Raw genomic sequence first — 24295 nt, 5'->3', positions numbered from 1 at the left:
TGTAATATTTCAAGTATTTATGATAATAAAACACATTAATGATAAAGTTAATACATACTGTTGTTTTTACAGCTTGAAAGTTGTCGTTTCAAGCATCAAGGTATGCGCAGAATTCATGGGAAAATTTCTTTCTTCTGTTTATTGACAGACATTCTATTCTAGCACCAACACCAGCATGTAACTTATTAAAATTACAAAGTGTAATATATTCGAGTAATAAGAACACAATTTCTTCAATAAGTTAGAGGACACAAAATCCCTAATATCCTCGATATTACAAATTTTTAAAGTAATCAAGAATTTTGTTATTTCGTAGACGTTTTTAATAAAAATTTCATAACCGATCAACTGCTTTTTGTTACCATATTACACAGATTAAAATTTACACGCAATCATGCTATAATTTCTAAGATATATACCAAATAAGGTTACAAAATTCAACATACAAAATATTTCAACAAACATATACAAACTTACTAAATGTAAAAATGCCCAGCCTAAAGCTACCAAAATAATAAGGAAGAAATAAGAAAGATGAAAAGCTTCAAGAAACCACATCCTCGGTTCTATTATTAAATTTCTCAGAGAAACACGACTAACACCAAATCAATCAAGAGACGACAAAAGTTTACATCAATTGATTGCAAATGGAATGCGTGTCCTGTCGAAAAGCTGGCGTCCACAGAACCTCTCGTGGAGAGAAGGAAAACTTTGTTACCTGTCGCGTAACTAGAATCTGCCGGTCGATCGAGTTGTCTGCGGTTTTCCCTCTCTGTGCGGTCGTTGGATAACGTCCAGCTCGAATCACCTTCGGATACTAATGCGTGGCATAACTTTGACACATTGATCTTAAGCCGATAAAACGTGGCGAAACGGCGTAACATGCGGTCACGCTCGATCCAAAGAAAAATATCTACCGTCGTTCTTCCTGTTTCATGCGTTACAGAAGGCGCGTGCGCCGCTTGTCCAATGCGAATCGCGCACTATACGCGTTATCGCGAAGAGCACGACAAAGAACGCTGTTGGTCATGACTTTGGACTCTTCCGTTGATCGTTAGGTAAAAAATCAGTTGTCCTTTGATGCGTTACTTCCCTCTTTATTGCGGATGTTCCGTGAGTTTCGCGTCAGTAGAAATATCAAACTACATCCGTTGCGTGTATATACATGTATTGTGTTATCATTAGATACTACATAAATAGTATTATAGATTGTTCGAGTGTCGATGCAATTGCGAACTCTTTTTGCAGCAGCTGGTTTTATTTTTATAACATTTTTATAATTTTAGATCTCCAAAATCGTTATTCCTGTTCTTCAACAAAGTTTTTGAAACAGGAGATTATTTATCTTATCATAATGTATCATATACGTTACAAATAATTACATATCATAAGCATATCTATATTGATTGTTATGTTACTTATCTATGATAAGTTATTTTAAAGTGTGCTGCTAAATGTTCGACAGCTTAGTTACCGTTTCTATTCCGAGTGAATTATATTCGTATTTGGAGTTAAGAACGAAATGGGAACAATTTTCAAGATTTTCTGTTTAAGCTTACTGTCACTGTTATGTTTCCACGAGATTAAAGCACAGAGATTGAAACTGAAGATTAAAAATCGAAAAAGTCTCAAAGTACGTATTATATCGATCTATTTATTGACATGAAGGGTATAATTCCTATTCTGACATTTCTATTTTCGTATAATTTCTACGGAATTGTATATTTTATCTTGTGAATTTCCCAAGATCGTTTGATATTAAACACGATTCATTGGTGAAAAATTACCAATTGGTGATTTCTTATGATCGAGCAAATGAGTCACACGTTCTTTGAATCGAAATACGCGACTGAATCTCGTTGTTTATGCTGCCGGAAATTAAAGTGGGATCGTCAATGTGAGAAATCTCAAATCGCGTCATCAATTCACTCTGCAATGTTGACGAGTATGTATTAGTAATTTCAAAAGACTTTTCCTAACGCAAATTGTGTAGGAGGTGAGCAAATATCGTTAATCAGATCCGGAATTTGCTTTATTTCCTATTTTACATCATGTAATCAGAAACGGTAGATGACAGTGAAAGTGCATTATTTACTTATGCTCAATGTTATATAATACTGTGCGTACGCGCATATAACGCTACAATTGACTTCTATTAGTTTATTTTCTCTTTTACCAGAGAACGTTTGCATAAAGACAAGTATAATGTGTGCAATAAATTGTTTTTAATAATCTGCTTAAAGTTTGCTTAGTTAGTCTGTTTATAATTGGCTTGATGTTATTCTAAAGCAATACATACATATATACATAGATAATACAATTTATACATAGGAATCTAATTCTACGGTGAAAAGATTTGAAATCAGAGTGTTCCACAAATACATTCACTTTTTATCGTGAAATGGCAACGTCATGAAGAATCTGTTATTATCTTCGCCTAAATTCCGCAAGTATACGCGCTGTTCACGTCACGCCTTATCTATTTCATTTTAAAACCATCATTTTTCAACGAAATCAATCTTGACAATTTTTTTCGTAGACACCGTGTCATTCTATATGTTTGCTCGAAGTAAAACGTGCTTGTATATGTATACACTTACACGCAAAAATTTAGCGTGTGTGCATCAGGGTCCAATGCACCGACACGTATTCTCACATGGGAATATTTTCATGCGTGTGTACGTACACGCATGTACGTCTTCGCGTCACCGATTGGCTCTAGTAGCAATGGAGGGGATAAGGAAACGCCGCGCGGTGGGGAGAGATGTGGCTACAATTCCACTCGGTTTCGCGTTGTGAGTGAGTGAGTGAAAACCAGTCAGTCAGTCAGTCAGGCGAGCAGGCAAGAGCATGATCGGTACGGGAGCTCTGTTACGGGCACCCTTGAACGATTCTTGTATGATCGACGCGTGATTATGGATCGTTACGATCGAATACGTTGTTAGTCCGTTGAAAAAAAACGAAGAACGTCGCCATATTAAGTTCGACTCGATCGGAATTCTGTAACGGTCCACTGCCATTGGTCCACTGCCACGAAAACGTGAATTCGAATTTTTATATCTACTCGTCGAATGTTCATTGTTGTGTTCCTCTACAGCATTTATTTTGATTATTCCATTTTGTGAATCTTTATAACCTCGTGTGCCTGTTATCGCAACATCGCTCGGTAACGACCGATATTGTTCGTTGTACTGTTTTTTTTCTCTCTGTGCCTACCAGTTTGCATTTTAAAGCTTGTGTAAGACGATATCGATAGATCATAGTCGCGGACACCAATGAACGTTTCCCACGGTAGTGTCGTGCCGCCAGTTTTGTTACACGTGACAAGTGAACAGACACTTGCAGGAAGATGCCTAGCCAAACTACCACTATTCTACTAAAATGTTCCATGGTGGACGTGCCCGCCCTTAATCACGTGAAGCTGAAGTCCTTGTACGGAGTAAGTACTTCTCGATATCACATCTGGTCTCCGTAGTTTAAGTACGTCTCGTTGTGCAATAGCGTGCGTTTGATAAGGACCAACCTCTAGAACGAACATAACGGTACGCGGGCATGCGGTGTATATCGTGTGTTTGTTGGTGACCCAAGACGATGATATATGGCCTTCGGAAAGAAGATGCGATTCAAAAGATTTTTACCTAGTGTGTGTATGTATGTATATACACTAAAATGTAGCATATCATCGGTTTTCTAAAGGAGTGAAATGAAACTTTTGAGATATTTTCAAAACTTAAATTTAGCAGTGGATGGTTCACTAAGATGTAAATGTCATAATTACCCAACAAAAGTACGTTATTTGACAAGATCAATATGAAATGACAATTGAAAGTAGGACATTAACCTACAATCTACATTGTAAAAGAAATGAAGTCCTTCCAATGTTGTATAGTCGAATAATTAATAACCTTTTACTGAAAATTTTGTAATTCAAATTTCCTGAAAAATTATTTTTTTATCTTAATAAACCGCATCCATATATGTATACATCGAATGTTTTTTACCGCCTTTTGTGTCGACAGCATGGTAGGAGGCGCTTTTGTTCATCTCATGAAGTTTAATGGATCCTTTCGAATCACCCGCGAATCTTCTCTCAATTTCTCTTCGCTATATAGTGAAAGCTTTTGAAGTAATATTAATTATTCCTACACAATGATTTATTATATCTTGCATTCGATATGATAGCTTTCAATCTTCGACTCGAATGCTTTTTACACGGAAGGATATTTATATTTGAAGGTTAGGATGATTCTTATCATTCGCTATTCCGATGGTATTCTTAACGAAAACAATAGGAATATTTTCAACATATAGTACCTCACGAAAGTGTTTGATAACAGTCCAATATCCATTACATTAATAAACCTTAATGTTCAATGAGATTCAATTGGAATATGTATTCGTTTGAAATAAATATTTTGTAACTTCTATATACATTTTCCCATAGATTTCAAATTTTACCAATATAATAATAACTTTCGTATACCACAACACAATATAAATGAAATTTATATATAAAATACGTGCACAAAAGTTTTCTATACTAATTGTTCAAATACTTTCGTGTATCAATCTATGTAAAACCGTAAAGTATGTTTCTAGAATCTCGCGAAACTCTTTGTGTATCGGAACCGGCTGTTTCCTCGTAAAGTCGCGTAAGTTGACCACACTGTAGTTCGTTGATCGAGTGGAACGGACGAATGGTCTGCTTGAAAAAAAATTCACTCCCTGGTGGTGTGCTGCACGCGTGGTATAGCCGCGAGGGCACATGACAGGGTGAATAAAAGGGAAGGTCTGACTACGGTGTCTGGAGATGTTTGTGCCTCATTAACGTTAACCTCATTCGACGCGAATGCAGATGTATACACGAGCTGGGAGGCGTCTGTCCAGGAGTCTCACGCTTGTCTACTTATAATACATGCGCACGCCCGAGTATCCATAAATATGTGTGTGTAAACGGCACAAGCTAGGCGTATCGCGACGAACACAGTTCCGCTGATGATGCACACAGTGCATCATTGTAATGTTTTCAGAGGCGTGAAGGTCTAAATTATTTTTGGTTACGAGAGGCGTTTATTCTTAGGAGCAGATTGAACGAAATACAATAGATATGTTAAAACGTATGGTCATATGAATTTTCTATCTGTTAGAAGAAAATGAATCTTCGGTCGGCATTGTCGTATTGTGTGATTGTATTATATGCAAGTCGCGAGAAGGCAACCATATACGTTCGCCAGTGCACACATTTGTATAACGAAAGCGCAGGCTGATCGCACTGGTGCACATACGGTACCTCGTATTGACAAACGGACAATGGTCGCGCGTTTACGACGCAAAACACGTTGCCGTACCGGGAAAAGTGTCAACCGTGTTGTTTGTCATACTTCGATAAAATACACCTTAACAGTGTACTGTAGACTAACATGCAAGAGAGTACTGAAAGGGATGTGAGAAGAAACACGTTATAAAGAAGATGCTTAAAATTATTATCCTGGTTTGTTGTAATTATTGGAAATTTTAATCGTGCCAAGTATTATCGTTTACTGTGAAAACTGACAAATTATTACCTCTCATAAAAAATAACCACATCGAATTTAATTGTTCGACCGCTTTGCGGGGAGACGCGATCGCGAAGAAGCGCGCCGATGAGAGTCGTAAATTCCCGTTACGATTTGATAATCGACGCCACGAGTCAGTCGATCCCCTATTTCGATTAAGATAATAGGAGTGGTTAATTGATTATAACACCGAATTAACAGGTTACAATATACACTTTATTCCAACAACTTTGTAGATATAGGTATTTAGTTACGCGTGGTGCAAGTAGATGTATTCTCAGCAAAGTGTAAGTAATAAGTTAAACTGATGACTGATCAGTGAACGGAAAACCAGTCAAGAGATGGTGACTGATCTAAGGATGAAAAATCAGTGAAGTTTGGTGACAAACTAGTGATGAGTGGAAATAACCGTTGAACATAGGAAAAAACCCGCTTTTCCCATTTCTTATCTGATTGAATAGTAACACTAAGAAACGTCCCAACTTGAATGACGTTTTGTAATAATTGAGGGCCTTAACAGTAACATAAAATGCTTAGTCTTATGACAGTTTCTTGGAATTATAGCGGTCCGACAAATTATATTTGCACAGCTAGTGCCGTCTTGACTGAAGGATGGATTCCGGTTTATGTAGAGGGTCACCGGACATGACATTAATTATTCTTCGAAATACCTATTTATTTACAAATACTCGAGGTACGTCTTTATGTCGTATCTACAAGTACGATATCATTCGATGTATTTCCGTAGAGCAGACAAAGCCGATTGTCTTCGTTTCTTATTCTCAAAAATGTACACCTGATTTTCACGGGGAAAAAATATTTCTACCGAGAAAACGGGTGTTCGTTTTACATATTAATTACTTACCCTATCGTTTGAAGCAAAAGTGTAAGAGTAGTAAGTCATCTTTATCGATACGCAGGAGTAATAACTTTCATTATCGGATAACAGCACGACTATTGATATCGTGTAACGGTGTAAGCAACGTGACTCCGTTCCTAGAAGTAGCCTCTCGCGTTTTCTCGTGCATCCACGCTCTAAATATAAGCGGACACCAGCGTGCGAAGCGTTGCTTTTAATTCACTGTCACTGCTGCAGGAGGGAAAGGAGAAAGAGACACGGTTCGTGTATGTGGGAAATAGAAGCGCGATAAACTCGAAAGTGACGAAAAATTGAACGACCGCGGGGATACACGTGCATGCACGTGCAGAGTCTACACAGATATGCCTCAGGCGGTTTCTTTCATCTGCAATCTTGAGAGTTCTCCATCGCTATTTCCCACCGGCAGATAAATAAATTGATCCACGACGGAAAGCGCGATAACTGCTCGATATTGCATAGAATACAGTCATTGTGTTGTAATTGCACACACTGAGTGACGCGCGATAAGATCCTCGTACAAAATACACGTATGGGTTAAAAGAAACGAGGAAGCAACGATGTGGAATCACTTTGCACGTTTTATTGCCATATTTTTTTTTAACTTATTTCACCGTAACCTATAATCGTGCAATTTTGTGAACAATCATGATACATTGTTCCTGGTTGAACAACGTTTCCCGTAAATCGATAAACGCGCGTTGCTTTTTATTATCTAACTGGAAAGCCATTCGAGTGTGTTAAAAAAGTGAGCGCTCGTCGCGCGGCCTGGATGCTATCGCAAACATCTTCGAAACCGTAACGTTTGTGAAGCGTAGAGTGTAACGTGATCCATCCGAGTTCGCGAGTAAACGAAAACGATCTTATTGCGTAGTACAGCATTTTTTTTTCTCCCGGGTATACGTACTATAGTAGGAAGACGCGTCTATAAACAAATAATATCCGCTATTTTTTTTTTATCGCGAATAGAGACGTTCACTATATGTTTAGAATATATATAACTTCGATCGGAATCCATGGTAGATCGAAAATAGAAGATATCGAACAGACGAACGTATGCTCGGGGCGTGTACCGTTGGTTCCGAATATTATCCTGCTATGGCCTGGGGATAGAAATTACCTGTCTCAGGATCAGCATCGCTTTAATTCGATAACCTGTTCCCTTTTTGTCCGTCGATTCCGCTCTCACGGAGACCAGGCCGGGACAACTGTAGCTGTTTCTGCTTCATTTTTTGCTCGACCTCGTATGTACTATATATGTATGTAGTCTGTGTACACCTGAAACGAAGTGACCAGGTCGAGCCCGTGGCCGTGAAAGTTCTGTTTCACTTGTGTGTTTACAGGCCATCAGGGCCGTCTCTCGTAGCTTCCCTGAGACTTGGATAATTGTAAAAGGGGTCTCCGCTAGTCGCCTCGAGGAAAAAGGGAGAAATTTTCGAAAGCAATGACGGATCTTCTCAAACTCGTTGCTCGTCCATTGAGCATCACTCGTCCGGTTTTCCAATCCGTTAACGCGCTTTCTTGATTTTTTTTCTTCTCACACTGTATACTTGATTAGAGAGTTCGATCTCAACTTCCATTTACGCAGAAGCGGTAATGATAACAATGTCAACCGGTACGCCACGAAGTGTTACGGTTTCCTTTTATATAGGGGAGGAAAAGTCGATCTGGAAATTAGATTGTTTCCTTATTGCATATTGCTTGTGCTATCGTAATATCGTAATGTGTATTTTTGTAAGTTGTGAATAGCGAGATATTTAATTATCTCGAACGAAGTAATTTCAAATCGTACGATTGAACTGAGTTGATTTTTCTTTTTTAATCAACACGGAACAAGGGGCACGAGTAGCGCGTTACTCATACATCTTGGAGATGCTTCAGATTCAAACTGGAGTAAATTTTAAAAGGGAAATCCCATCCCCTTATTTCAATATCGTCGTCCCCCCTACTAGATTTCATTGTTTTCTGTGCTCGACTCACGTGCCAAATAATACTCCATCTCGCCATCAGAGGGTTGGTCGAGTGTCTGAATTCACAGACGAAATGCGTTTCGATTTCACGCGTGTAATACTTGATGACGACATTCACGGCGGTGATAAAGTTTTACTGGTCATAATTTTCGGAAATGAGAAGGCTTACGCACCCAGGGATACGATGAAGTTATTTCAAACGATAATATGTTACTCCGAATGATCATATGATGGAAAGCAAGTAACCTCGTAGTATTAAAGTATCGAATTATGGGTTTCACGATTGATAACAACGAATGTTATCAAACTGCTATTTATTAACAGACCAATAAACGTCGAACAAATGAAATACATAATTTTCGATTAATAACAGCCGGCAGAGCAGGTTTCTCTTCGCTTTGGGCGACAAATCGGATCATCTCGCAAACACTTTCATGAGAATGCCATTCGTGCGCCTAATACGTTTCGTTGCGTTCGTATTTCGCATCGACCATTTATGCAATTTAATTATTTAATTCTATAATGTTCGTGTGATCTGTATTTTTCTTCGCTCCTCGAAACGTCTATAGTGTATGGTTATGTACATGCGAGCGAAACGCACGCGAATTGGAAACAGCAAGAGACGTCTAATAAATGTTCGGTTACAGTAGCGTGAATCGTACTTCTTGAAATAGCTATTGGTGTTGCAATTGATAATAAGTTAATAGTCTCGTTCGTGTTTCGAGTGATTCAAAAGGGTTATTGTTTTTTTTATGAATGTGATACGTTTGACGTTTTTCGCGTGAAGTAATGACTTGACTGGCTCTTACGTATAATGTAGAATGAGTATTAGTCAGATGCTAACTTCCGATTATTTTGCATCCTAATACAGGAAAAGTAGTATAATAATATCATTATGTATATCTTCTCGTATTGAAATAGCTTGTTTCCCATAAACCTACCTATTTATTTCATTTTTTATAGATGTTTTTCTTAAATAAATCGTTTACGTTTCCATCACGTTTACAAATCGTTTATGTTCCCATTATATTCGTATTAGAAATAACATTAGAACATCCTGTTACATACTAATTGAATATTAATAATAGCCAGATGTAATATTCTGTGACCAAAAACACTGCCAGATTGTACATGAAATTTTCATTGTCCTTATACGCTCAAAATAGCCAGACAAATTTGTAAGAACATTACAAAACATACCCAAACCTCGCAAACGTCTCCTGTCACAGTACATACGCTCCACTGATAGGATTTCTCGCAGTCCAGTCGCTGCTTTTCTCGGCACGAAACAAATGTGGCACTCGACGAAAGGCAAAAGGGGTTTAAAGTCGGTTCGACATAGCCTTTCACCAGTCAGCAATAAAATAATTCGCCTGGCAAGCAAACACTTGACTACTCCTCCCTGTCCTTTGGCCGCAACAGACGTCGCCTCTTCAGCACAGCCCCTTTTTTTCCTTCTGGTGCGTGCGCTCGCCAGTCAAAGCGGCCAAACGACGCGCTACGTTCTCTCTGCGTGCATACTACTGTATACTTATCATCTATGTACTACGCGTTCTTGCCGCGTTACCCTCGCCAAAGTCGAAGGACAAGCCCTTCCACGTTCCCTTTTTCGCCTGAATCCAGCGTGCGCTCCTCCAGCCTCCTGCGCCTCATGTTCGAATTTTTCTTGTAATTTAAGATTACAGGAGAATTACACGATAAGCGTATTTTTGCTGATTTCTTTACTTTCGCGTCGCTATATAAATTTATCTTAAACAACGATACGTATAAAATACGTGAGATAACGATATTTATATTATTGTATGGTTTCACTTTTGTATGGTCTACATATGGTCCTAACTTTTGGTCACAAACCAAAGGATGTCAAATTGTTAAAACATGCGATATTTTGCATTTTTCAATATTTTAACACTTTGCTGTCCGCATAAATTTACTAATAAGTTTAACCAAGTAACCTGCGTCTTTTGGTAGGAAAATTTCAAGTTCGCACACTGTAGAGAGCCGACTTGCACTTAGCAACACGTTGGCACTGGACGTGAAAGTGTTGATATCGTCAGAAAAATGTATGAAATCGTCTGTTTGTCGAAAAATCAACATTAATCACCTGCTTGGCTACTGCAATTAGAAATTTACAAAAGATGAAGTTGATCAATTTGATTCCTCAAATCCTCGTATATAAGAACATAGAATGTACTTAATCTCAGAGAATGATTGCTAAAAATGTATAATTTTCACGCGTACGAACTGATGCTCTTTCTACAGTGTACGTACGATAAAAGTTGAGTAAACGAATACTCGAACTGAAGTGTCCTTTTGCGCATCGCCTCCATTGGGTACGCGATCAAAAACTGTTCTTCTCTTTAATCGGTCACGCTCCATCGATACCATTGTCGGTCGATCCTCTCTCTTTCGGAGACCAGTTTCAACGGAACGAAAGAGAGGAGCATCGTTGCGTGCCGCGTGCACGGCGTGCAATTAACTTACGCAAAAATCGCGGCCGCCCGAGCAAAAAGGTAATACCGGTTGACGTTTTTTGCGAAGAGGGCGCTGGCATATTGCGAAAATACTCGTCCACCATCTTCTTTCCTGCGTGTTACTGAAGAACAGATAAACGAGCTCCTGTTTTTCGACCGAGACGAATCGTGCTCCACTTCCGTTTTCTTTTTTCCTTTTTTCTCCCATGTTTTCTTCTTCTTTTTTATTTGAAAGCTGGTCGATCCTCGAGTGAAATGGTTTTAAGCACTTCGATACCGTGTAAGTAGTTTCCTTACTGAGTTTAGGTAGGTTTCTTCGTGAAGGTTTTTAGTAGCCGGTTTGAAAGGTCCAAGAAGGTAGCGGTTTTGCGACTTCTTAATCAGGTATTCTAGTTTGGATTCTACGAAATTGCCAGCAAGAAATTCGATAGTTTTCGATACCATGTTCTATGGACGATGATGCTGTGTGTTATGAAATATTTCATACGGAAATTATTTATTTGACAATAGAGATAATAAAAAAGATATATGTATCGGGTATACTGCAGTCATTTGAACGTAATAGAAGAAGGTATATGTGTGTTTTAGATGATAATATATCACTTTTACCACCCTGTTACAGAGATGAGAGTATTTCAACAAGTTTCTTGTACGCCAAGAGCCCAGGGCCTTTTGAAACTTAAAGTGCTACTCCGTACCCTGTGCTACTCTGTACAACGCTCTGTTTCTCATCCTTGATTATTAAATCAGAAAATCAAACGCCGACGTGAACAAAATTAAAAAGTTTATATTCAAATTTAATACCTGTTCTATTATCATTTTACCGAATTATCTATTTTATTTGATAAATAAAATAAACGTTAGAAAACTTCCAAATTTTTGCATTTAGATCTACTAAACTGCATAAAATCTGTTTACTTGAACAAAGTTCGTCATCAATCAAATTCGATCGATAAATTCTCCTTCTTTCCTCATCGACCTTTCCGAATCAGTTACCGAATCGAAGCACGTACACGTTTCTCGAGCGCTAATTGGTCACGTGTGCTGGCCCCAGAAAAAATGTGAAGAATTTTTCGCAGCAACCGGACGAGCCATACCATGTTGCAACGCTTTGAAATGGGTTAAGATTTAACCGTCTGTTGCTAATACCAGAAGCGGTTTCACCGATCAATGACCACCGGCTAATTGATACTTGTGAAAACGTCCCGACTAGGAAATCCTTCGTCGTGCACTTGCGTCAGTGTCTGGCGAACGTACTGCTAGAAAACCACAAACGCAGAGGATGCGAAGAACTTTTACTAGCTTTCAAGAAATTGATAATCCATCAATGTGTAGAAATTAATTCCAACGTGTGTTTGGTTAGCATACAAATTTTATTCGTTTATTCTCCAAAGTTTTTTTTCTTTGTATAAAGTATGTTCGATATAAAATTTTATATAGCAATCTGCTAGATCATGCTATCATTCTATTTTATTAATTTATTTTTCAAAGTCCTTTTTACACGGTATTTCTTATGTAAAATATTACAAAGTAATTCGATAAGTTATGATGTTCCCGACAATCGAATCTTATATATTTTATAATCAGAGATTGTATTATTACATATTGTTGTATTTTACAGGTTTGATAATAAATGTACGATTACAGTATGTCGAATTCCTAATTTCTTTTTTGATTGTAGTATAAGGAATTCTTTGAATTGTTTACGGCCAACTAACAATAGATGATAACGTACCTTTAAAAAATGATAATAGCTTGAATCGGTTCAATATTAGTCATCAGAAAAATTTGATCTGAATCATCGTTAGTTGTTTGCTGATGGTATGCCTACCATTCTAAAACATTACTTGCCGATTTAGTAAGAATAATTAAGATTTCTGCTGAATCGTTGGAAGATGTTGCGTGTTAACCGGACGTATGTATAATTAATGATGTGCGTATCACCGTTGTCATTAGTCGAGTTGTGCGCGTTCTGCATTCTGGTGCGTCGGCCAGCAAGACAATTGACAACTGCTGGCCTCGATCCGAGAACTTACGATTCTTTCTTGCGTTCCAGAGTCTAGTGTACATCTATTTCACGGACCACTTATGATATACTCGGTGAATCGTGTCTCGATTCCGTAAAAACCTCGAGTAGAAAAATATACGTCGAAAATAGCAATTTTACAGACAAATCTTCGGAAAGATAAACAAATTGAAATAATTCAGAAGCAAATATATTCATCATGCGTAAAATTTGTAGTCTTCTTTCATGTAGCATTATTGTAAAAAAATGGATGTTATGTATAATAGTTGTTGAGTCAAAGTTGAGAAAAATTTAAATAATTTCAAAATAAATATTTATCATTTATAAAATGGCTAGTTTCCTTTCGTGTAGTAGTAGTATAAAAAATTGGTATTGAATGTAATTGTTTGAAATTAACATTGATATTGTAATAATGGTGAAGGAAAACTTTTTAAGAAGAACGTTTCGATTTTAAGTTTATGATTCCTCTTTATGAATTATAAAAGCGTAAAAAAAGTTACAAATGGAGAAGAGAGTTTGTATAATGGAAAATCAACGGTTCGAATAATGTCGGTTGTTTTCATCGAGTTCAGTTTGAAATTCTGAGAGTCTGCTACATGAATGATAGATTCCATCACGAACCAGGTACCTAAAACTATGAATACAAAGCACGCATATATAGCCATACATCTTCAGGATCTAAATTCGTTCCGATTCATTTCTTCTTAACTCGATTCGTTCTAAAGCTCCAACCGGATGTCTCGACGACCTGAATCACTAAATTTGGATCTACGTCCTGTATATACGTCCAACTTGAATAGATGCAACATTTTTGACATCCGTGTCCAGAATGGTTTTCATTCTACTTTATCTCGCCGACGTTCAATTACTCTATTATTGAGCCAACCAGACGCAATCTTGCTCTTTTCGACATAAACTCAATTTATTTATGTAGAAATATTTTTCATCCGTCTGATTTATTCCAACGGTACTTAACTGCTTCGTCACAGATTCAATCGGAATCAATTTTATAATGGTTTTAACAAAAATAAATTTTGAAAAATTACAAAGCAGTAGGAAAGTCGTAATTGATTCAATACAAAACGCAATGTTACGGTCTTTTTAACTAAGCACGATTATTTTCCCTATAAATAGTCCCGTTACGCCTATTCTATTTTGTTCAATTTAAATTGTTTTCAACTCGAGTACCTTAACCCAGTTTCCTCGCGATTCGATTCAACCGACTAGATTTCTTCATAACACGATTCGTTTCGATCCAACCTCTCCGAAACTCTTTTCCATCCAATTTCACAGCTTCATTCCCATCCGCCATACAAGCAACACCTATCCTTTAACACTTTAACGATCCAATAAACCAGCTTTTAAGGTACATATGTACATAGCTATAAGGTGTATTTTTGCGCGAGAGATAAACGAACGCACGTATAAACATTTTAAGAGTCACAAGACAATAACTTACGCGCTTCTCAGGCCTACGGGTGGGCCCTGGCGCCTTTCCCACCAGTAAAAGTAAGGCAATCGTTGATGATAAGTCGGTCTCACGGAGGTCAACAAGAGGAAAGCACGATCCTCGCTGTTTCAAGCAACTCATCGCCTTGTTAACACATTAGAAACTTATATTCGTAATTTTTATATTCCAAATGGGTGATTGCAAGATAATTCTTGCACGTACTGTAATTTTAGAAATAATATCACATTATTATTTAGAGAAATTATTAATGAGAAACTTGAATTCGTAATTGCCATATCCCAGATGCATGATTACAAGATTGTTCTTCTACATGTACACTGCAATTTCATAATAGTTGGTAGTATCGTTTATGTGTAATTGATTTCAGAGTTCTAATTATTTTTACAATTATTAAAAGTATGCAAATTCTTTTTTGGCAATGTTAACGTTCGTCTCTATTAAGAGTTAAATACGATTACGTATATTTATTTATTTTGTTATTATATCGTTCTATTTTAAGTAATTGTTGTAACATATTTGAAGAGACATTTAAAGGTCGGTAAACATATATGGTTCTAGGATTAAAAGAAAACCTTCCCATTCTACAAATACAAATAATAGAATATGCGAAATTCCCTTCCTAACTTACATTCCATGACAAGTATGCTCGATTTCGTTCTAATCGGTAGTCATAGCTTGCCTTGGGAGTTTCAACATTATCACAATTAATTCCGTCGAGAAAGGCGGAATTACTTCTTGTAATATCCTGTGTTCCGCGGAACGATATAATACATTGACCACGGGGGGTATCTTCATGTGCACAAGATTACGAGTCGCTTTTACTCGGATGAAAAACACCTGTTTTTACATATGCTATCGGCAACTTACCACATATATACATATTTCATACATACATTTCCTTCGATAGATTCGCACAGACGGATCTGAAAGCGGAATCTTCTCCAGATACGTCGTTTACCAAGTGTTGGTCGTGTTCGAGTCCAAGTGTATTCTTTGATAGTTACATAGCAATTTCCAATGCACGCTGCGCTGGTTAAAAGCGCGAGAGTGTGGAGAATATAAAAATACAGCGAGAATTCCATCGCAGTGACTGGCGAACCGGCTTGTGGAATTAGAATGAATTTTAACGTTTGAGTTAACGAAATGTCGTTTATATACCTCGTTGCGATGGTGATCAAAACCTGTTAGATTCTCATAAATCTTGTGTATAGACTGAGGATATTTAAGTAAATTTATATTTTTATAGATACAATTCGAAAATGTATTCTATTAATATAATAGTTAGAATTTATATCTTGTAATATAATTTTGTATATTGTTACATATTGCGTACATTCTTGCACCTTTAACATTTCAGAAGAAGCCTGCAGTCTACTTATACACGTCTTTATTTTTCGTTTAATTATTTTGTTTTATGTCGATTTATTTAATATCTGACTTCTTCAAGAGTATTCTCCTTATGCAAAAAGTGTATCGTGCATTCTCTTAGCTGTATTTTTATGTTCATTTATCTATACGCAGAAATTAAATTAATTAACTGTGTAATTTATCTAAAATTATTAATCAGATACATTGGTTGCAAAGTTTAAAAATTCTTAGGAAACGGAGTTTATTATCCTTAGTAATATCTGATAACGCTTCAACCATTTCATGTGATTATCAGTTTGATACTGTAATGGTTATATCAAAATCACAATTTTGTTTGTTCATCAGCAGAATAATTTTGACAAAAGAAAAAGTGAATTTATGAAAAAATGTCTTAAAAAGATCGTGACGAGGAGGATCGTTTACAGCTATATGAACACTTGACCACATAGCAACCAATGCAGATTACTTTTTTCATAAATTCACGATACATCCAGGTTATTAAAGCTCCTTTTTCGTTTACCGATCTGGTGATGGTGTGAAAAGTAGAGTCTCTTGATTTCGTGGAAACTATGTTTCCGATGACCTGGACATTCATCGATCTACTCAATCGTTCAATAATCTTATCTCCTATTTTAATATGGAATCGTCAGACTCCGTCATTAAAGTGCTTTAGTTTCTTAGAAGATTTAATCATCGTGTTCGTTGTTCACGTTTATCGGTAATTTTAGATTTTTCTTTGTAACCCTTCACAGAGACGTTTCTTTCTTTTAAAATTTTGAAAGATTTTATTTTTGGGAAGTATAATATTGAATACTAAAATGGAATATTTGAATACCATCAAATATGGAATATTTTTTTATCCATCGAAATACAGTATTCATCTCGGGTCACGTAGATATTCAATAGGATTACACTGAATATTTAAACACTTTGTATATTTGAATACTATCGACCGGAATAAAATTTTCACTTCGAATCACATAGACACATAACGGGATTAAAAGGTAAGAAACTCGAAGATTTCCAAATATTTCAACATACGTACGTATCTTGAAAAAGTGAGAAAATGGTAGCCAGTTCGTTTCAATTAAAAGGAAAGCAGTTTTGGACCTCGTTTTATCGGTCCACCTACGTAATGCGCATGGTTCCGCAACGAAAATAATGGCTCTTTTTAGCGAAGAAGAATTGTTATCTCGGAAAAAGTTGTTTTTCTTTACGAGAACAACGTGGAGAGGCCAGCTGCAGCTGTCCTAAACCTCTAGTCTTTGTACCTGTGCGAGTTGGCAGGTGTTGAGACGAGATACATCTGCTATCTTGCACGTGTCTCGAAGGGATTCTTGCTCTCTGCATGTTCACGTATCCACAAGCTCTCTCTGTCTCTCTCTCTGGATTCTCTTCTTCGGAACCGAGTTCATGTGTGCGTAACCTGTGTGCGTGCAAAAGCTGTGGAACCGGTGTGCTCTCGATCGGAACACCGTACATGGTGTGCCGAAAAAATTCCACGATTTAAATCACCTAGCCGCGCACCGTTTGATAAATTTATTATCGTACGTTTATTTGATACGCCACGTTCACTTATTTGAGAAGATACTCTCGGCGTGTGTCGGCAGGTAATATGGTAAAATGTGGAACCACAGACTCGGTTCCAATTAATGGGAGAAAGGGAGGATTAATGTTTTCTTTAGGTGAGATTACGTATATTTTATGAGCTTAAGTGCACGGTTTAAACGGAGTGTATATGGGTTCTGGATAAAAGTCTTTTGTAAGCGTTTATAGTGTTATAAACTATACTATTATAATGTGGTATTATAAGATTGATTCAGAGGATTGTACGGGTATATAAAAATGATATATTTCCAGAGAATATTGCTCAGTAGTAGCATTATTTTCTTCTTTCCAACGCGTTTAATGGTCAATTGATTTTGAACGATGTCTTCTCTGATGTTCTGATGAAATTAAATTCACGTTTTGTAAATTTCGAACAACGCTAGAAAGCAATAAATATCAACTCGGTCAGGTTGAATATAGATCAGATCTTTAAGCGTAATAAAATCTATTCCTACTATTCCTACAATTTAAATGACTTTGAATTGAAACAACATTCTTTACGTATAATGGGATCTTTCATTTCGATAATACAGCCTTAACATTCGCACAAAGGAGCCTTTTGATTTTAAAGAATCAATACTCCAGGTGCAACAAAGAATCCTTTGCTAAAAATAAACGTTTGCCAAATCACATGGTACGGTTCTTTTCTGGATCACTGGCTCGAAAGGAACATATTCACGATTGTGAGAAACCTGGAAAGTTTCAGAGCGCACCTTGTATACCAACAAGGCGAATCTGATCACCTGCTATCGCGCGTTGCGCGTGCGGCCAGGTGTCCCAAGAAAAATGGAAAAACGTGAGAGCCATCGGAGATTAAGGTACGACCCTTCTCCGAGCTAATGATAGGGTTGCAAGGTAGCGCCAGCTACGGTTTTAGCATCCTACCCTTTCTTTTTTATTTTTTTTTTTCTTCTTTCTCCCTTTCTCTTTTCTTCCCTTTCTTTTCGGTCCAGTTTTCACTATATATACACATCGTGTATCTTGCGTTACGACTCTTTCGCCTCCGTTCAACGACTGACCAGCGTGTATACGCTCATCTGCTTGAAAGGATCTCTCGAAGAGATTGAATTCCTTTATGGTCTACTTGCAGCTTCTAGCGGTTTCACGATACAAAGAAATTATTGCTTTCGATCGGACGCATAGGTTGAAAACCGTATGAGAAAGTTGTTTTTCATCCCGTGAAGGGATAAGCCGTGTAGCTGAAAAAATTTCTCTCTGATCGTTCGTTCGTTTCTTCTAACCCGAATTTTACTCATTTAGAAGAAGAAAAATCAGAATTTCTAGTAACAAACAAGTGATATATAGATATATCAATATGTAACTTTCCTATTTAAAAAATGTTTGTGCCTGATTGAGAAAGTTATATTTTATCTTTTCAGTGATAGTTTCACGATTTCTCTTTTACTTAATCGCGTTCATCTCGTCAGTAGTTGGTATACGAATTCGATTTCGAATATTAAATTCGACTTTTGACGTGTGCAGAATTGGATCAATCACCGCTTGATATTTTTCGAGATTTAACTGCATTCGATTCAGTTGTTTGAAGTGATAATCAGATCTGCGGCGATTCCTTTGTGATTCATTCAAGCTCAGCTTGATTCTCTTACGACGTGGTTCAATTTACTTCAATGCTACCTACGATGATTCGATTAAATTTCTCTCAATGGTTTCTTGCTTTTGTCAGATTTTTATATGATATTATTCTTAGTGCAATGAAACCTTCAATTTGCTTGATAGAATATAATTCAACCGAATAATAGTGCAAATAAAAGAACAAAGTCTACCCGCATCTAATTTAAAACTAGTTATGGCGATCTTGCGTTCAATTTAACTTCACTTCGATCTAATATCACACATGATCTCTCTTGACGTTACCTAAAATAATCTCCTCGCTGCGTCACTCTTGCATACATCCATCAATATTTTTCTGAAATATTATGACGTCAATGAAAAATGTTTTTCAATTATAAAAATTCCTCCAACTATAAAACTGAAATACCAAATTCTCACGCTATGTAACTGTCATTATATCTAAAGCTTTGGGAGAGTAAATCATCGACGCACTTCCAAAGGCAATTATAGACCTTACTTCACAGCCCATAACTGTGAGAATAAGATATATATTACGAAACGAAAGAAGCACTCGATCCTTCACAACAAGAGGCAAAAGGAACAAGAAAAAAGAAGAAAAATGTACATCCTGTAGTATGGTTGTTAATAGCTGCAGCAGGTGGTATCGACGTAATAATGGAAAAATGCAAATTAGTGTTTCACGCGACGCAAGAGTTGCATAATGCCATCCTGAAGAAAGGTCAACGCGCGTAGCCTTGCGGTTTACATAAAACATGTCTGAATCGGTTGACGTTGCTCGGATGCGTCGCAGAAAACAAACGCGACTCGTTATTCCTTCCATAATTAAGACGGTACAGTTAGGAGGGCTGAGACATCGAGTAAAATGTTCTTTTTCTTTCTTTTTCCTTTTTTAATTGAACAGCATAATCACGGGCTGGTCCGAGGAACAATGGCTCGTGAAAGCAATTCGCGAAGGTTTGTCGGAGCAGGAACATCGATTGGAGGTCATTAAAGGGGACTTTTGATGACTTTCATCGGGTGCAGTCATCGGTCGAGTAATGTCTCCGTTCATCGTCGCAGAACTATCTCCCTCAAATCGTTTCTTTGTTTTCGATATCCCATTTCTTTTTTCCTCTTTTTTCTTTTTTGTCTTTACGTTTGTCAGTAGCGAGGAGCGAAAAGAGGGCTACATATTTGGCGTGGACGTTGGTTACATTTTTGGTTACGTTTTGTTACCGTTTTCAGTCTGATTTGATGCTTCATTGCATGTATGTACATACATTGTTTTATTAGTTTAGATATGTGAAATGATATTTTTAGAGAGTTGGATTTTCACAGAGGAACATCTCTGTATCTGACACCAATGAGACAATATTATAATCAATTTATTAGAATATATAGATAAGTTTCTAGAAAAACAATGCAGAAAATTTTCGCTGTCAATGGAACTGGAAGTTGTGAAAACAACGATAGGACACACGTTGTTCCAGCTCACGCATAGCTTTAAAAAGTACGCGAACAACAATGCCACTTGTCATTGTAAATATACACATCCTCTTGTAACGTGCGTTGACCCGTACACTCGAGTACCACAAGGTCACTACACGATTCGACATTGATAATGAAACGCAGGTACATCGAACTAATGTCACTGCTCCGTTACTTCCGGACGCGCCTAAGTTCGTTTAGCGAAACGCCGCGTGGAAAGCTGCTTCAGTCACCGTGGAAACAATACTTCATTGAAACGTTCCATTTGCTTGCTTTTACTGCTATAATCTTCTCTCTATTTAATTTGCCCTTGATCTACTGCAAAATACCAATAAAATATGATATTTTGTTAAAAAACTCAAATTTTGATTCAGATGATTCACAATTGGAGTAACTTTCCTAGACCTACAGTTCTCACCTAGGTTTTGATTATCTGTGAATCATAAAAGATTTATGAAAAAAGACGATTAACAAATCATTTAATTAAAGATTAGGAATAGATATTTCCTTCCTTCATAACGTGGTAGTGTAGTATTTCCCACTCACCAAGAAAAAGATAAGAAATATCTAATCAACGATCGAGTGGAGACCGATTCGCTCTTTCATCACACCATGCACCGAGTCCGAGGCAGAGTCTCCTTTCATGGATAATCGTTTCAATGGTAAACAATTAAACGATAACATTAGTCTGGGATGGTAACAGTAGTTAACTGGCCTTCTATCGTCCTGTTTGTATTATTCCACGCTTATCGTTCTATCAACCTTCCATCTAAGAGTCATACCAAGATAACAGAGAATCACGTTTCCTTACATTTCGAACGTACATCCACGTCATCTCTTTGTCTCCTATTGCTAAATCGGTTTGGAATACCGTGACAAGGCTCAAATGAGACGATACATAAATTAGAAGTGGCTGCGGGCCCTTAATTAACAGAAATAAGCCCGCTCGACCGGCCCAGCAACAACGTTCACATGAAATACGCGCGCGTTAATTGACAGAGAGCGAACGTGGATCTCTCCTCGCTGTGAGGTTTAATGTAAATGTCACGGCGAGTTTTCATCTAGCGAATGAAACCGTTTCGCATACGGTAAAAAATCAAAAATAAAACGATGAAGATTTCGAGGTGTAGGAAAGGAACGGTTTGAAACTTTTCACGGAGCAATTAGGTAGAATAAAATGCAGATGAGGATGCTGAAGGTTTGACGAGCCTGAGTGAACACACACATTTTACACAAAATTTCATATATTGAACAAATTTCGCGTGTGGATTCTAAGAATATTTTCTACTTAATACTAAAACTACCACACCAGTCAAAATGACTGGCCCTACAATTTTATAAATGTATTACATTACATGGAATTTTTTTATTAATTTTCTACTTAATACTAAAACTACCACACCAGTCAAAATGACTGGCTCTACAATTTTATAAATGTATTACATTACATGGAATTTTATATTTTTAATAACAATTTTTTAATAAAAGATATTACTTATTTTTTAAAAAAAGATCAGTCATTTTGACTGGTTTTGGTAGAAATAGTTTTGTCCTAACTGTCGGTAATTCTAGTGTTAATGGTATTTATATGTATATTCTGGCAAGATACTTTTCCATGTTGTAATATATTGGTATAAAACATCGTAGTGAAGATTGTTAAAACTGTATGTATGGATATTGGTACCTTTTTTTAATTATCTGTCGATTTTATAATTTCAATGGTAGACCTAAAATGAGTGTTCAAGTTTGCAAAATTGTTCTGTTTATGTATTCTATGTTTACTATATAGATTTCTTATATGTACTGGTATCGAAAATATAATTTAAATTCGAATAGCCCAGCAAAAATTTTGAATCTTTCGAGATCTTCCATTATGGCTACTGTGATGGGAAGAAGAATTCATGTGAATAATAAATGGTTGAGAACCGAGCGAATGTTTATGCCAGAGTAATAATCGGTAGCGAGTGATGAGTGATTAGGAGAATATAGCGTGCACGTGGTAAGAATTTATGTTATGATCGCTATATACGCACATAGATAATTAAGAGGAGAGAGAAGCCAGTGTGAATCACTGAAGAGCCGAAAGTTGTCACAGGAAAGTCGTATAAAGAGGAAAGTAAGAGTTACATTTCAAAGAGACAAAGTTAGATTATTATTATATTTCTATTTTATTAAATATATATGCGTATAGTTTTTACCATTTTATTATATACATATACATATAAAGAATAACAGCAAATTTGATAAAACATACAAATGAATAAATTGTTTAATTCTTATCCAACATGCAGAAAATATGCGAAAGAACAACTCTGCTAAAGTATCGTTTCAATATTTGACCAATAAGTAACGCTTTCTCTCAAAAGAGCGGCGCTCGTTAATTTTTCCTCGACCTCGTATTTTATCAGAGATGCAACGTCGACGGGTTCCAACCTCATTATCATAGAGAACCAACAGGAAAAAAAGAGAGAGAAAAATACGTTTGCCCCAAGCATTGTTCTAACGCGCGTCGATATTTCATTTCAGAGTCCTGGAACGCTGCACAAAGATGTCGGTGGTGCTGGTACCAAGGTCAGCGGAAAGACGGTCGGCGGTGTCGGCACTGCAACCCTCACTACGCTCTCCTCCATTAATAATACATCCAACACCAGCCGGAACAAGAATAATTCCGTATCTCAAGAGGTAAGTCAACAGATCAACTAATATTTGGTCGACAGATGCAGCAATATTTTTGTGTCATCATATTTTAGTATATCTCTGATTGAATCAGATGTAGGACTCGTCTAGTCTCTGATTTCAACTACTTGTTATTAATGCCAAGAAGACAACTTTTATTCGTACACTTTATAAAGAATCATCCAAAATTCCCAAAATACATCGATGAAAATTTACGAAATTATTACGCGAAGAAACAGAAACTGGTACTTCTAATGTTAAATTTTGCTGCGAATTTTCTGAACAATCCGATAATAGAAGAATCACTCGAAATCGTCGCACGAATTTCGTTCTAAATAGCTTTTTTTTTTCATGACACAGTTTCTTCTTAAAAGTCCCGCCTTTTGCATTCAGCCATTCAACAATATTCGGTGGCACAAGGTGACACGTATAAAAATAATTACCCTTCGTTGCCATGCACGAAATCGAGTAACTCGCCTTGACTTCGACCGTCCGCCGTAAAAAACTGGAACGAACCAGAAGTTCGACAACTTTCGATCGATCTCATCTTATTAATAACGTCAGTTTCAACATCGATGCCGAAACGAGGCTTAACTCCTTATGTCGACGGCCACGTTTTGTAATTAAGTAGCATTTGCAGTTATTTTCACGCTTACACGCTAGAAGGAATGACAAGATTGAAACGAGTCCAACCCTTTCAAGATCGAACTCTATTTTAACCTGCGAGAAAAATTGCTCCTTATCGATTATGAACGATAGGAGCGGGTTTCTTGTTGGATGGTTTTTCAAGGAACACATAAAGCACTAAAGTCTATGGTTAAAAATTTTCTAAAAATATTTATTAATCATTAACCTTAGAAACACATCTCTTTGGGTAGTTTTTAAAAGACGACACGGTACGCTGACATTTACGACCAATTTTGCCGTAAAAAAAAATATTTATTATTTAATCAATCAATAACTTGTTAAAATATCGAGTGTGAAAGGGTTAATAGCAAAAGTACGTAGTTCTTGCCGTCTCTGTAATTCACGTGCATCCTCGGTCGTTTTCTGATTCAGCCTACTTCCTCGCGATATTTCATTCGGTTCGATCGACTAATCCTCCTCCAGGTCGCGCGTCGCTAGCGATTACTTCTTCTGGTGACCTCGCGTGGAGAGCTATGGTTTCCAGCATCTCCGGCGTCGCTTCAATTGTGCCATGTCACCGCCA

The 24295-nt window shown here is 37.0% G+C and overlaps 1 protein-coding gene and 1 long non-coding RNA gene across 4 annotated transcripts in view; both read left to right on the top strand.

The window, feature by feature from the left end:
- LOC126915693 (probable serine/threonine-protein kinase dyrk2) overlaps positions 1-24295 on the top strand; it is a 263932-nt gene that overhangs the window by 189231 nt on the left and 50406 nt on the right. For all 3 annotated transcript variants that reach the window (XM_050720604.1, XM_050720602.1, XM_050720603.1), the window contains one exon: positions 22936-23091. In XM_050720604.1, coding sequence (XP_050576561.1) covers positions 22936-23091 — 156 coding nt within the window. The remainder of the gene's footprint in view (positions 1-22935; positions 23092-24295) is intronic.
- On the top strand, positions 1659-21920 carry LOC126915722 (uncharacterized). Its single transcript, XR_007710310.1, has 2 exons — positions 1659-3439; positions 3502-21920. It is a non-coding gene; the product is annotated as an uncharacterized LOC126915722 (long non-coding RNA).

This window comes from Bombus affinis, chromosome 4, assembly GCF_024516045.1.
Source record: "Bombus affinis isolate iyBomAffi1 chromosome 4, iyBomAffi1.2, whole genome shotgun sequence".
Classification (NCBI taxonomy): Eukaryota; Metazoa; Arthropoda; class Insecta; order Hymenoptera; family Apidae; genus Bombus; species Bombus affinis.
The sequence above is the reverse complement of the archived record's forward strand: the minus strand, read 5'-3'. Positions and strand labels throughout refer to the sequence as shown.